Raw genomic sequence first — 15,998 nt, forward strand, 5'->3', positions numbered from 1 at the left:
CTGTCTAACTGGGCAGATTTTTGCAAATTTTGGCTCGAAGAATCTTGGCAAGAAGAAACAATGTGAACCTTTCTGTTATTAATTAACAAAACAAAACAAAAACTAAAGTAACATAAAGTGTGCTTATCCAGAGGACACTGGACGACTTATGTGCATCAAAGGTATATGAACCCCAACAATTAAAAACTCTAATCCCCGATGAGAGGCGTACGGTGCCGGCTGACCCTCTCGGAAACACTGAGCTGGCCAGTGGGACTGCGGGGTGAGGTCCCTGGGTTCACACTCGGACCACCAACATAACAACCAGCAAAGATAAAAACAAATCCACATATCTAATTGGTTCTTAAGGGACTTTAACGTTATGTGGGTATAAAAATAGACTAGGCCACAAAAGACAAATATATCCCAGTGGAATCTCTGTCTCTCATGACTAATATCTGCAGAAATATATTCGCAAATGACAGTTTCCAAGGTTACAAACTTTATCTTGCTGTCTCCATCCTCTGCAGTTCTGATTTTAAATTGAAAACTATTAGTTTTACAGAGGGTTTAGATAATAATGTGAGAAATGATGGTAGATGGTTTGTGGTCCATTTACTACAGTGCAGGGAGGTGCACAGGAGTAGTCTGCAATAAATACTCTTCAAAATAGACACTTTCAAACTTTATTTCTTACAAGATTACAGTTCCGAGTTATTAAACTGGTGGAAAAGTGCTCTACTAGCCTGCCCACTGGGACCAAACCACAGTTTGAAACACCAAGATTAGATATGAGCTCTCAGAAGTGCAGACGCCTTGCTAAGCAAATTTTCACCAACAATTTACCCAAGGCATTTATGAAAGATTTACATAAACATTTGCGGTTACATACTTTTAAGGTGTCCGTTTTACAGTGTAATTATGCCTTTAAAGTACTGAGTAATAATAATTAACTACATGTGCTTACTGTTTTATGTGTTTTATGTATTGTTTCTGTGCCATGTTTCATTGGTGGTGGTTGAGGAGATTCCCCCATTCCATATGTGAAGTGCTTTGAGGTCACACAAAAAGCGCTATATAAATGTATTTAATTATTATTAGTATTATTATTGTGTTTGTAGGCCTTTGTAGTTTTTAATGTTGATAAGTCCCTGATTGTTCGCTTGTGTATCTTGTTAGTCTCATTAACCCTTGTGTATATATCCCTTGTGTTTCTTGTGGCTTGTCGATGACTGAATCCAAAAACTTAGTCAGCTGACTTGTTGCCTCGCTGCCCTATCAGGCACTTTGCCGGCAGCATTTGTGCACGAAGGTACGTCTCGAAACTGATTTCTGACAGACTTCTGAGGCAGCGTAAAGGTTTAATCATCTATAGCAAAATAAGAGCGAGCTTTGGTGAAACCTAAGCAAATATTTAATTACTACAGTGGTAATTTATCACTAGAAATGACATCAGAAGTGGAAAACGTTGGTTAAAAAAAAGTACAGTTTACACAAAAACAACCGCAACTGTCATCTTTCTTTTTATAGCCCAACAGTCACCAAATGGAACCCATAGGATTGTGGGATATCAAAGGCAGCAAAGTATACATCTATGCTGCCTTCAAAAATCGATCAGATCTCAAGAGACAAGAAGTGAAGATATTGGAATCGGATGTGTCACAACTGCCACACTACCATTCAAAAATGGATTTTGGCTGCTGCAATGTGGATCTTTATGTTAATAATCAAAAAGTCTAGCAATGCAAGACTACCCTCTCCCACATCAGAAAAAGTGCAAACAAGGCTAAACTGAACAAGCAACAGCCCACCATCCGGCCTAAATCATTTTTTCCATATTCCACTGCAAAACCATTTATGTGTGTGTATCAGTGAAGGCGATATGTCTATGAGTTTGTGTGTTTGACAGAAAGAGAGCAGAGAACCTCAATCTCTGATGTGCCACAGGTGCTGTAAACCCTGCAGGAAATAAAGCTTCTTAAATACAATGAAAACACAGGAGTCAGCCAGCCGGCTGCTAAATAACATACAGGCGATGAAGGGGAGAGATGAAGGAAGCACGGAGCAGAATAAGGGAAAAGGAAACGGGGACGGCCGCAGGTGTGAGGGCACCCAAGAAAAATGCTTTAATGTGTAATGAATATCTAAGGAAGAAGGCCAAAACAACAAAGGGAAGACGACAAAGGTCTTGCGGACAGAGACCGAGGCCGAAGCACTGGAATCAAATTGCAGGAAGGAAGAGTCTCTGTTTGGCAATGTTTGTGGAGCGTTCCGGAACACTGATAGAGGTGTGTGAGCGTGAGCACATTATACTCTTGAGGTTCCGCTGTCCGCTTCACATTCCTGTCACCGGTGAAGAGCGGGAGTTCCCTTAACCCTGCAGGGAGAGCTGGGGGTGAAAGACGCTGGAGGTCTTCCGACCCCGGAGGAAAGGGATAACCTCATCCATCTTGGTACTGAGGCTTTATCTGTCAGGTTGTGTTGAAGTTATGTGTCGTGCCGCAGGTTTCCTGCCCGTCTGAGGGTGCGCAGACAAAAGGAACATTTCTCATCAGACACAGTGCCACTTGATACTGCAGGAATGTCTCTGCTCTGATCTCAGCTTATAACAGCCATGGAGAACAGAACCCCCAATAAATCATACACAGGACCTAAACCCACTCAGAGTAACAGAGAAAACACTAATTAATTTCCAGCATGGTGTCGGCCACTTACATCTGTCACTCAGCTGCTACTACTACATGTAATGGTCTATTCGTGCATATACACACACACACACACACTAAAAACCCACTTGCAACTGGTTGTAAACCTGTGGCCAGGTACAGAAAAAAGGAATAAAGCAAAAAGAAACAAAATAGAAAGGCACAAAAAATGAACTTCAGAGTGAGAATGAGGACAGAAAGGAGAGAAAGAAAGAGAGGTGAAGTACATTAAAGCCATCCACGATGCTCCAATAAAAGGCTCTGAATGAGCAGAGTGGTAATCATAAAAAAAACTCCATCTATTCTGAGCCAGTCCATTAAGCAGGCGGGGGGAGAGCGAGACAGTCCATTAAGCAGACCAGGGGGGAGAGAGAGCACGCAAGAGAGAAACAAATGGCTATACTTCACTAACTCCACAAAGCTCCGTAAATGCATTCAACACACTGTAGCAATACAGCTCTGCTCAAATGCCATTTCATCAGAACATTGGGGCTATTCTAGATGAGCATTTTATTGAGGGAGGAGAAGAAAAAAAATGAGCAAATGAATGAAAATGCAACAAAAGAGATGGGATGCTTATAAAAGAACACAAAATAGTGAATCGATGTCTCGCTGCTGGTTTTAGTCTGGAAGCCTTAATGGAAACCTTGAGACAAAGACCTTCTGGGAAAATAAACCAGCAACAACAACAAAACCCTTCCTCATTAAGAATAAGTTAGAATGCAGTAAGAACCTTTTGGTTTAAGTATGTTTTCAGCTGAATATTATTTCAAAGGTGATGTGTGTCTGGCAACACCACCACCAAACACCACTTGAGGCTTAGAAAACACACTTTTGTAGATTTAACATATTACATTGTAACTAAACATTATGTATACCAATGTTTATATTTGGAAAAATCTCAATGCCACACTAAAAAAACAGCTCAGACCAGTTTGGTTCGAGGGTGCAATTTAAACGCTACATGAGTTGGACACCACCTGTATGTCCTGCTTAGCTTGATGTTTCCAGCACGGCCCATCAGGTTGTAAGTATTTATAGCAGACTCCATTATAGACATAATGGTAATCTATATTAATAGTTGTTAGCTTTTATATTGTTATGTGGTGACGAGATCAGCACTCTCATGGTGTTTTGAGTGTATTATTGTGGTTTTACCATGGCTCTGCCATTCATATCTTCCATCTGAGGAGGTCCAAGAGCAGAATCACTACTGCTCCGTACTAGTAGAGGAGTACCTGAAAAAAAAAACATAAAATAAAATATTAATAAAAACAAATCATTTTGTACGTAGAGATATATATGTTTTAGTAAAATTGTATATAGGGAATTGTACTGTTTATTATAATTTATTGTTATATACAGAACTTTTTTTTGCAAGAAAATGACACTTTTAATCAGCAAGGATACATTAAATTGAGTTGTGCAGTAAGGACTTAAATTGTTTAAAAAAAGGTTGCTGTACTTTTGAACTTTCTATTTTTAAAGAATTAAAAAAATGTATTTCCTTAAAAATATTATTCAGCACAACTGTTTTCAACATTGATAATAAGAAGAAATAATTCTTGAGCATCAAATCAGCATATTATACAGAAATGATTTCTGAAGGATCATGTGACGAGTAATGATGCTGAACATTCAGCGTTGATAAAAAGAATTAAAAAGACATTTTAAAATATAATAAAAAAGAAAATAGTTATATTGTAAAAACATTTCACATTATTACTGTTTTACTTCATTTTGATCAAATAAAAGCAATATTGTTGAGCATAAGATACTTTTCAAGATCAGAAAAATCATATAACCCCAAACTTTTGAACAGTATTGAATAGTCCACTTTAGACATTTAGTTAGTTAAATATTATTCTTGATGTTCACACAATGAAAACACACATTTTTAACTATGTTTTCCTTTCTATTATATACATTTGGAGTCTACAGTTTAGTTGGAATGATATATTCTCAACTGAATAGTATGCGTCTACCATCAATATACTACATTATGAACACATTTTTTTCATAATTGTCTTCTCTTTACCCCAGAATATGGTTTCATGACTGGACATGAACGTTTGTATGATCGGCTACATTCCTCCGGCTCAGAAGCAGAAGCTGACTCTGAACCCTGAGTTAAACACAGTTTACATCTCACTTATTCACACTTCAGTGGAATGGGGCACGTCAAGCACCCTGCAAGAGAGTGAGGGAGGAAAAAAAAAACTTGACAGCGTTTCAAGAAGGTTTAAGGGAATATTTTGTTCTTTTTTCTGCACAGCAAACAGCAGCTGTCTGGGTGTCAGAGGCTCTGACACGACGCTTTGTAAATTCCAGTCTGCTGCCTCCCTCAAGCACGCCGCATACATTTTCAGACCTGTTGCCTTCCATCAATAGTTTAAAATGCCTTTAACCGTTCAGGTAGGCAACAGCTCTCACTACACATGACCTCAGATGATTCTCCGCTGACATTGCAACTGAATAAAATTAGAGGCAAACATATACGAAAAAAAAACGGTTACAACATTCCTAAAATATAAACGAAGCTGTACACTTTCATCTATAAATGTATACTCTGAAAAATATATGTTTTATTTATATATGAAGAGTTCAGATGCAAAAGCCTCTAAATGCCATTTGAAATTTTCTTCTTTAATTATGATTTTTTATCAAACTTGTATATTTAAGTTCAGTAATTTCACTTAAATAACAATTAATAGGTAATTATCATTGCCATTTAAGTGAAATTACTGAACTTAAATATACAAGTTTGGTAAAAATCATCATTAAAGAAGAAAATTTCAAAATTGAGCAGCTTAATATTTTGTAGAAACCATTATACATGCATATGTGTTTATATAAGAATAGCAAGAAATAGAAATCTTTTGAAACATTATAATTTTCTTTACAGTCACTTTTAATCAATTTAACGCATAATCAATAAACTTACCGACCCCAAACTTTGACAGTATATTATGACCTCTGTTTTGATTTATGTGTGTCTTTAGAAAAATTTAATTGTGTATTTAGTTGCGTTGCTTCGTTTAGCACGCATGACTAAAGACTAAAGAAAAAAAATCGACTTTCCTTAGGCTGAGCACACTGCTGACCCCCTGCTGTATTAACTCATCTTTGGGTCTTCATTCAAACCTGAACATTCTCACAAGCCCTCAACTCATTCTCCACTGCCTAATAAAGCTCAGGATCTACCGGGATCAAAGCCCCCAGGGCTGTCCCTCGGCCTTGCTTTCAATGCAACTATAAGGAAACACGGTTCGATTCCAGACCTCCTGCTGTTTAGAGGGACAGCCAGTGTGCTGCTCCTCTCCATTCAGTCAATTATGTCTAACAACCAACCCAACAGAAGAGCATGACTTCATAATCCAGTAGAATGATCCTAATATATAACCGTTCATGAGCATGAATACAGATAAACAAGTTTAATAAAGCACCGTGTAAACTGAAAGAGAGGACATTGTGCTCTGAACTATGATCTATCCAATGCTCTACTACAGACAAACTAATTTAGAAAAAATGATCAATTAAGCAATAGCCAGTAAACTGCATCAGACCTGACACACATGATGCATGTCTGACATCCTATTTATCACAAATCATTAGTCATTTCAGAGCTTTTAACTCATATAAGACTGGGCTTACGAGGACGTTCGCCAAAAAATGTGTTTTTGTCTGTTCAAGGACGTCAAGATACAAAAGAGCACTAAATGAGGTTCTGCAGTGCTGTCTGTGAAGTGACTTTATGTGCGCACATTTTGTATGTGTATTCACAGAAAGCCATTTGACAGACAGCGTGCCAGAATCACATTGAGTAAGTTGATCATCAGCAAGTGTGATGCCCTCTATAAAAGCAGAAATTTGGGCAGTTTGCCTGTCTAGAGGGTTTATGTTAGGTGTATGTTAACACAATGACAAGGAGGAAAGACATCAGCGATCATCTTAAAGAAGCAATTGTTGCTGCCATCAATCTACACTAAGAAGGGTGATATGCCCAACCAATTTGAACAATTTTATTCTGCAGTAAGGAAGATTATTGACAAGTGGAAAACATTTAAGACAGTTGCCAATCTTCCTAGGGGTGGATGTCCCAAGCAAATTCACCCCAAGGTCAGACCGTGCAATGCTAAGAGAAATTTGCAAAAACCTCAAGCATGGTCTCAGACTCTACAGGGATAAGTTAACATGTTAAATGTTAAAGTTCAAAACAGTACAATTTGAGAAAGACTGAACAAGTATGAGAGAAGGCTTCTTCTCTCTAAAAAGAACATGACAGCATGACTTAGGTTTGCAAAGTCGCATCTGAACAATGTCCTTTGGACAGGCGAGCCCAAAGTGGAGATGTTTAATGCATAATGCAAGGCGCCACGTTTGGAGAAAACCAAACACAGCAAATCAGCACAAACACCTCATACTAACCATTAAGCATGGTGGAGGGGTGTTGATTTGGGATTGTTTTGGAGACACAGGAACTGGGCACCTTGCAGTGACTGAGTCGACTATGAACTCCTCTGAATACCAATTTGAGGCCATCAGGCCTAATTGGGCCATGTAACAAGACAATGATCCCAAGCACACCAGTAAATCTACACCAGAATGCCTAAAAGAAAAGAATCAAGTGTTGTATGGCCCAGTCAAAGTCCAGACCTCAACCCGATTGAAATGCTGTGGGACCTTAAGAGAGCTGTGGATAAATAAATGCCTGCAAACCTCAATAAACTGATGCAACGTTGTAAACAATTGTGAGCCAATGATGTGAGAGACTGACAACGTCATATAGAATGTGATTCGTTCAAGGTATTACTGTTAACAGAAAAGCTCTGACTGGGGATATAATTATTTAAATCTGGCAACTGTAAGCTTGAATATTTTACATGTTGATATACCGGTAGTCACAGTTATCGTTTAATGACGTGGGTATCGTCTCTCATCGTCTTGTCTTGGTCAGGGGGAAAAAAAGTCGTCAACAAACATAGTTTTCAATAACGAAATTAACACAGCGACACAACACAGAATGGTGTGGCAAACCAATCAACACGACGCATTCATCTTCGGTCACCCTTACAGTCACCCCAAATGGTGCGCACTGTTCAAAAAAACTAAACAAAAAAATGGATGACAAGTCGGGTCTGTACATGAAATTTAAGACCCCCTTATCGGAAATTTCAGATTTTAAGACATTTTCAGACCTTAAAAAGCTAAATTTTTATTTAAGACGTTTTAAGACTTTTTAAGGACCCACAGGGACCCTGTTAAAGCTGGCTCTACAAGCAACTGAATCATAGGGTGTACTTACTTTCCCACCCATTTGGGCTTTACTTTTGTTAAATAAATAATGACAGTGTAATATGTTATGTATAGTTGATCATCTATGGATTTTTTTTTTTTTTTTCACATTTTTAGTCAAACCAAATGATTTGTATTATGTCTTGAAATACAAAACCATGGAATTGAAAAGGGTGTACTTTATTGTTCACATGACTGTAAACACATTTTATCAGAAAAAAAAAAAAGACTAAATTCAGATAGACCATCAAAGCAGGAATATGTTGTTTGAAGAATAAGATGGTGTAATTACAACATCTACCAGCAGAAGCCTGGTGTGCACCCCTGCTCCATACTCTTCTGTGTTCCTATATGACTTCCTGTGTTATAAGATTAGTTCCTTTCTTTTCATTCTCTTGTAGAAAGAATAAAGTTATTCCTCAACCAGGAATTAAATTCAGATGGCAATCACCCAAAGAGACAGTGAAAAAGAACTGAACCATGACTGTGGATTTATGAAACGTCATCCTGAGTTTTTCTCATCATCAGACAGAAAAAAAAAAGCAGACAGCGATAGAGAAAGAGAAAAAGATACAGACAGACAGAATTGTAAGGATCTCCTCTGGCGGTCGAAAGGGCCTTCCTGTGGGGCTTGTCTCTGTCACACAGTGTGTGGATCTCTGCTTTAATCCCAGTCTAATCAAAACTCTTCAATACAGAGCACTGACACCCTGAACAAATGAGTCACACCAAGACTGACAATAAAACAGAATGAGAACAACTATTTACAGTAACCACTATAAATATAATCATATTCAAAGTCTGAGTATCACCCATAAACACATTTTTAAAGAAGATTAGGTCAACATTAAAGGTGAAGTGTGACATGTAATTGTTTATTTATTTTTAAATGTAAAAATATTCTCTCCTATCCCATTTCAATGTGCACATACAACTACACAGAATTCATAGATTGATTCTGCTGAAAATATTCCAGCTGTGGATTGTTTGCCTTTAAAAACACTTAAACGAAGGTGTATCCTATTTTGACCCCTAAATGCAAATGAAAAAAATTAAGAAACAAAACACTTACTTATAATTTTCCAACCTTTCACTGAGCACCATAATTAAACTGTTTTTGATACTGCACCTATAAGATGTCTGCGTACTGTAAATAGCTTCTTTTCTGATTGGCGGGACTTTTTGCATTGCGTAAAATTCACATTGTATTTCATCAAGGTGAACCAATTTATGAATAAAAAATGCGCATGTGTGAACTCAAGTGATTCCTTATTTTCATAATGTCTCCTTTCACTGCAAAAATTTTAAAAAACAAAAATGTAAATAAATAAATCTTACTCAGTACTTGTCTTGACTTCCAGTACAAATATCTTAGATCAAGATACATTTACTTGAGAAACAAAATACCTGCCAAAAATAAATAAACTGTATTGACTTTCTTACTGTTTTGGCAGACTTTGTTCTAGTTTATGCAAAAACATGCTTAATTTAGACAAATCTTTCAGGAAAAAAAGACAACATCTAATGTAATTTTTCCTCAGAAGTAAATGCATCTTCATTTAAGAGAGTTTAGATGTTTGTACTGGGAAAACAAGACAAAAATACTGAATAAAAGTGTTTATGCAGCCTACTTTCTATGCTATTTCAACCCCTCAGTCCATTTCTCAATGTTCTAGATTTAAAAGACGTCCGAGTTAAGCACCTTTCCATCATCATATGAGCAGTGGAATCTCAATTCAGCAGACATCCATTAAGCATCAGAGTTAAGCAGCTATGTCCTACAATGACAAGGAACAAGAGTGAACACCTTAAGCACAATTAGAAAGACTGGCCTTCCATCCCATAGTTCTTCAGCATCCATCACTCTCAGTCATGAGCTTTGCGTGATGGTTTCACTGGATGTGCACATGACTCACTAGCTTATTCCACAGTCTCAGATCAGTGCTCCAGTTCCTATTGGTCGGACGAAAGCCGAAGGCCATTAAAGTAAAGGGTAACTGATGGTGTGTCAGCACCATGATGAGTTTAGATTTAGACTCATGGGATCAAGGCAGATGGAGACAAGAGGGACGTTCTGCTCTGTGGTCTAAAACCGTAGGCCTGAAGGGTCTTTACTCATCACTGTTTCTCTTCATCTTTATCTCTTCATATAATGAAATGCTTAAATGATCCAACAGACTCAACCTCAGGATATTAATCCCCTGGGGTTTCACTAAACCCACAGAAAATGTATAGACATATGTCAAAAATATTTGTAGGGTCAAGTATTGATCCTTATTGAAAGAACACCCGGGATGCACTTAAATCTGGAGATATTGATGAAACCTAACCATAACAAAAAAGAAATCAATGCTCTTTTCAATCTCATCATTCACAATGTGTTTTAGGGATAGAGGCACAGTGTGTGTTTGGGGGGGGGAGGAGCGAATTATTCGAAAAATAAGGCTTTTAGAAGTGTGGCAACAACATGACTGCATGTATAACATTAATGTATTACAACCATACGGACAAAGAGAAGAGCTGTGGAAAAATTGCCTCGGATTTGAAAGTACGGGGTGAATGTAGAAATCTGCTAGCGCTATAAGCTAACATGCTTTTGTCTAGCGTTAGCTAATACTGTTAACAGATATTGAAACGGCAGCTAACAATCGCACCTCCAGTACTTGCTGAAAAACAGACAAACCATTTCATTTATATCTTTTTCAGCAAAAGATCACGTGAGGTGCTCCCTCTGGCATGATATTTTTAATATCTTGTAATGTGTGATGATGTGCCACGATTTTTTTAAATCTTGTTGTATGTGTATGTTTGAGATTTGAGATTCTCATGTACATGACTGCAACCAAATTTTAGAATCAGTTCGATTTTTAAAACTGATTTTAAAGATCCCAAAAACCAAATGTGGGCTGTTATTCGTGGAAAATCCCCTTGGCTGCAACTCTCAGCTTTCTGACTGATTTAAGACAGAAAAGACATCCTGACTTCCACCAGAACTCAGATGATGTACAGATGTCTTAATTTACAGTTACAGCCTGTCAATAAAGACAATGCTGGACATTGTTAGTCAAGTTTAACAACATTTTACAAGATTTCTGCACATCATCAGAGAGCCCCGTGAACTATGGGAGTTTACAGAGATGTCATGGAACAATTCCTAAACATGTCAGAAGTGATAAAAGCGCACAGGTTCGTCTGTGTAGAAGATAACCGCTCTGCCAGACTTCCACACGCAGATCTTAACCACAAGGCCTCAGGTGACACTTGCCAGACGCCCTACAGTGGAAAGAGACCTCTGAGTTAAACCATGTACTTCCTCTCTCCTTCATCTGACTCGTCCTAAATCACAATCAGTCTCATGCCGTCCTATTTCTTGCTTTCGCATCCCTGCTTTTGCATCCCTCGTTCTCTCCCCCTGGCCCATCTCACGCCTGACAGCATGACAAATGCTGTGTTAGACACTCGGCTGCCATGCGGCCTGTTTCGGATTAGGCAGGAGATCGCGGCAGAGATGTTTACACTGCCCATCAGTGCCGGTACTTCAGCAGACTGCAAGGTCAAGATGGAAGAGAGAGACCTGTGCACATGGTCAATGGGGAGAGGTTGAGAGTGGCAGAGGTAATTTTAAACAGCAGCTCCTGAGGGACACATTACATACAAGGCCAATAGAGAGACACGAGGGTGAGACAGCGTCAATGAGAACAACACTGAGAAGATTGGACGACTGAGAGAAATGATCTCAAACTGATTTGTTTAATCTGACAGTTTGTTTCAAAGAACCAGTCAAAAATGATCCCTGATTCAACTAAATCACTATTCAGATGTGTTTTCGTCTATGTTTTTATTTTTTTTAATGAAAAATATGGTTCACCTAACCCCCAGGTCTTTCTTCTGCAGAACACAAAAGATGATGGTAACAGTTTTACCGACCATTGACTTCCATTATATGGACCATAAAACAGAAGAAAAAAAGTCAAACAGGATTGGAATGACATGAGTGTGAGTAAATTAAGAGGCATCATCTTCATTTTTGAGTGAACTATCCCTTTAATTAATGGTGTTTATCACTTATTTTCAATTAATAATTGATCCCAAGCACACAATTAACTTATTTCCATTTAATTCATTTAATAACAATAGGCAAGACATTACAACTATGAAACAGTGTTTTATTATATTTTAGCTTCCATCCTTTGACTACTGTACAGTTCTGAAATTATTGTTTTTATTAATATTTATCTTTGCAATGAAGGCCCAATTTATCTGCTATCAGATACAAAAATTAGACAAAAATTGTCAAGCGCGTCCAATGTTGTAACTGTTATTGTACATTGAGTCGAACGGTGCTTGATGAATTCAACGGGTTATCCATTTAACAGAGTTACTCCCAAAGTCTGAATGCTTTGCTATTCAGATCAATCAAATAACATTTTTCCCAGTGTTTGATTTTTATTAGAAACCAACAGGTTTCTTTTAGTTATGTCCAAAAGTCTTTAAAAATGTCAAAAATATTTCTTTTTGCTACTTTTCAAAAGCGTTTTATGTGTCTATTGTATTGTTTTACCCTTGTCCCATATTTGAAACTAGAACTTAACAGAACACTTTTTATGATGTCATTCAGCAAAGCTTTAATTTTGTCAAATCATGTAAGTGTGAAAAATGTAATGACCCAAAAACTCTGTATAAATTGTAATTTCCACCACAATGCTTTTAAACATAATACATGTTTAAAAGAGTTGAGATGTGATTTTTCATGGCTTTCAAAAAAACAAAGATTAATATCCTGTTGGACATTCTCAACAGACTAATTAAACAAATTAGTAAGAGTTTGAAAAATGTTTAGGGAGTTTTTTTTTTATTGAAAGTCAAAAGTTCCCGTAGTTGAAGAAACACCCATAAGCTCAGAACTGCGCTAGTAATTATTCAGCAGCCCAACAATGTCACTTCCTCTCAAAATGAGCATTTTCAATTTTCACATGCCAATTATTTCCCACGCAAGAATGCAGAGCAACTTTAGTGTTTCTCCAACTTAATATTAAAAGTGATCCCCATGAGTGATGAGAACTGTCTAAAGGCTGCTCCAGTGTGACAAACTAATTAAAGTCTTTCACATGCTTTAACTCAAGCATTCTAATGCCAGATATTTAACATGCTGAATGTTTAAACGTGTCGGAAAGACACAAACCTCTCCCTTCTAACAGCTCACGTCTCATTAGATATCACTGAAATAGCTGTGGAACAACCACATGCATGTCTGATCTAATAAAACAAACAATGTATCTTTCCAACAAAAGATAAGCAAAGTTAACTGCAGTTGAGCAAAAGAGAAGAAACGAAGAAACGATTCATAAGTCCTGACCAGAACCAGAGCAGCCGAATGAACATTCTACCAAACTACACTGATGAAATCATTTCAAGCACACTAGAAAATGCACAGGATGTGAGTATGTGGGGAATCTCTACTAGTGAGAGTGTGTGTACTCACTGACAGACTCCAGATGACACTGCTGGTCTCAATAGACCTCTGGGCATACTTATCAAAGCAGACATCACTCGTGCAAACATATGTGTGCTAAACAGCCCACAGTGCCACAACAACATCCCTTCAAATCAAATTAAAATGATCTATGAGTTCACATACTCACTGATTGAACATGTAAACAGTCACGTCTGGCACGCCAATACCCCAAAAACAACTTAAAATGCTGGAAAAACCTATGATGCATTACCCTTTCCTCTAATGACATACTCTATAAATGCAAACAAATGCAGATGCAAACATAGTCCCTCTGAACATACAGCGAGGCACAAAATATAAGCAACTAATCAAATTGCTGATATATATTTTTTTTTTTAATTAGACGTCTCCTTTCTGTTTTTCTCCCCAACACATTCATAATAATTACTTTTACCAATGGCAAGCTTTATACATGTGCATGAGTGCTTAAAATAGGCCTACATATTTCAAAGACTCACAATCTTATTGACCCTAAAATTTTTAGCTGAAGATACAGGGGTTGGACAATGAAACTGAAACACTGGCCAATGTTGGAGGTTTCACATCTATATGCCTGGCGGCCAATCTGCAGAGTGAAGCACGGGTGGATCAGTGATGGTTTGAGCTCCAATATCATGACAATCCTGATTGTATTTGATGGACACGGCACTGCCGAGGACTACCAAACCCTTCTGGAGGATCATGAGCACCTGATGCTCAAACCGTGTATCAGCATGATCATGCACCAACACACACAGCAAGACTTGTGACAGAAGGGTTTGATGAAGATGAAAGTGACGTTGAACATCTCCCATGGTCTGACAGTCACCAGATCTGAATATTATTGAGGTGTTTTGGAGGAGCGAGTCCACCAGCATCATATAGTGACCTGGACACTCTTCTGGAAGAGGAACGGCTCATAATCCCTCTGGTCACTGTGAAGGACTTCTATCTGTCAATTGGTGCTGTATTTGGATGCAAAATGAGGCCCTCACCATTCTAACAAATTATTGTGTAGTAAAACCAGGTGTTTCAGTTTTTTTGTCCAACCCCTGTACATATTAAGCTGTAATACACATTAAATATTTTTTTTAATTATATTTAATTGCAAATTACAAAATGGTTTAAATATATAGCTATAAACATACAGTATATACAAGTTTAACTAACTTTAATTTGCTCAGCTGGATTGTCTCCAAACTATTGATCCACGATGACAGAGTAACCCGGAAGCGAAGACAAAACCGATCGTATAACTGGCCATTAATCTTTAAACAAATTCCCAATATAATGCCCCATGTGGCATGAGAAAGTAATCTGTCCTTATATGTTTTAACTCTTCCAACATGCTTTGGAATACATGCAACTAAACACGAAAGCTATGAACAATGTATTCAAAATGCTGAAACTGATTTTTTTTTTCTGCTTTGTGAATTAATTGGGGTAATAAAACAAACCTACAGAGCATAAAATAGCATTAGAGAGCTGCTCTGGTAACAGGGATTTCCCAGGTCATCGTATAACTAAATGAAAGGTGGCTGATTGGATTGTGAAGATGTGTGCACTTCCTGTGTTCACGGATGACTGAGTGCTGAGCATTCATTTGGATTGCAGGAATAATCCACTAAGAGAGGCAGGTCAGGCCGTATTTGGGGAAATACCAGGGTGTGTGTCGCCTTGATTTGGAAGGTGGTTTCTTAATGATAAATCGTGCAGGGATCATGAGTTTCATTTCATTCAGTTAAACATTTGGAGAGTATGTAGAATATTTCAGTAGCACCTCATTGCAGTTCACAAGATCCAGGGGGCGGAGTTGGATCCAGATCTAAGGGGTGGAGATGGGTAGGATTAGGGGTGGGGTTAGGGATCAGGGGGTGGAGCTGGGTAGAATTAGGGATCGGGGTGGAGATGGGTAAGATTAGGGGTGGGGTTAGGGATCAGATTAGGGATTAGGGGGTGGAGATGGGTAGGATTAGGGGTGGGGTTAGGGATCAGGGGGTGGAGATGGGTAGCATTAGGGGTGGGGTTAGGGATCAGATTAGGGATTAGGGGGTGGAGATGGGTAGGATTAGGGGTGGGGTTAGGGATCAGGGGGTGGAGATGGGTAGGATTAGGGGTGGGGTTAGGGATCAGGGGGTGGAGATGGGTAGGTTTAGGTATATGTAAGGTGGGAGGAGTTGGATCTGGATCTAAATCCTCCTTGTGTATTTCGAGAACCATCTCGAATATTTTGCAACCAGATCACGAACGGAGATTGTTTGTTATAATCTTTGGGTTATCTTCCTTCACATTTCACACTGCTCATAATTACTGGGGTTAACAATTTATCCTGGGTATTGATAAACTACAGTAGCACACCGTTAAATCCAAAACCCTGGGTTAACGTCATCATATGTATTGAACGCTGCACTCCACACAATATGTTTAAAAGATAAAGGATCTAGAATTGCGCTTCCTCATGTTGCCGACTGTAATATGAACATTTTCCTGAATTGAAAAAGGTTAGAATGAAATACTCTTCTTCA

The 15,998-nt window shown here is 38.2% G+C and overlaps 1 protein-coding gene across 3 annotated transcripts in view; it reads right to left on the bottom strand.

Annotated features, from left to right (window-relative positions):
• Positions 1 to 15,998, bottom strand: part of pard3bb (par-3 family cell polarity regulator beta b) — a 305,177-nt gene that overhangs the window by 196,797 nt on the left and 92,382 nt on the right. For all 3 annotated transcript variants that reach the window (XM_089133316.1, XM_089133317.1, XM_039683213.2), the window contains exon 5: positions 3,843 to 3,922. In XM_089133316.1, coding sequence (XP_088989442.1) covers positions 3,843 to 3,922 — 80 coding nt within the window. The remainder of the gene's footprint in view (positions 1 to 3,842; positions 3,923 to 15,998) is intronic.

The sequence above is a fragment of the Pimephales promelas genome, chromosome 7 (assembly GCF_988280905.1).
Source record: "Pimephales promelas chromosome 7, fPimPro1.hap1.1, whole genome shotgun sequence".
Taxonomy (NCBI): Eukaryota; Metazoa; Chordata; class Actinopteri; order Cypriniformes; family Leuciscidae; genus Pimephales; species Pimephales promelas.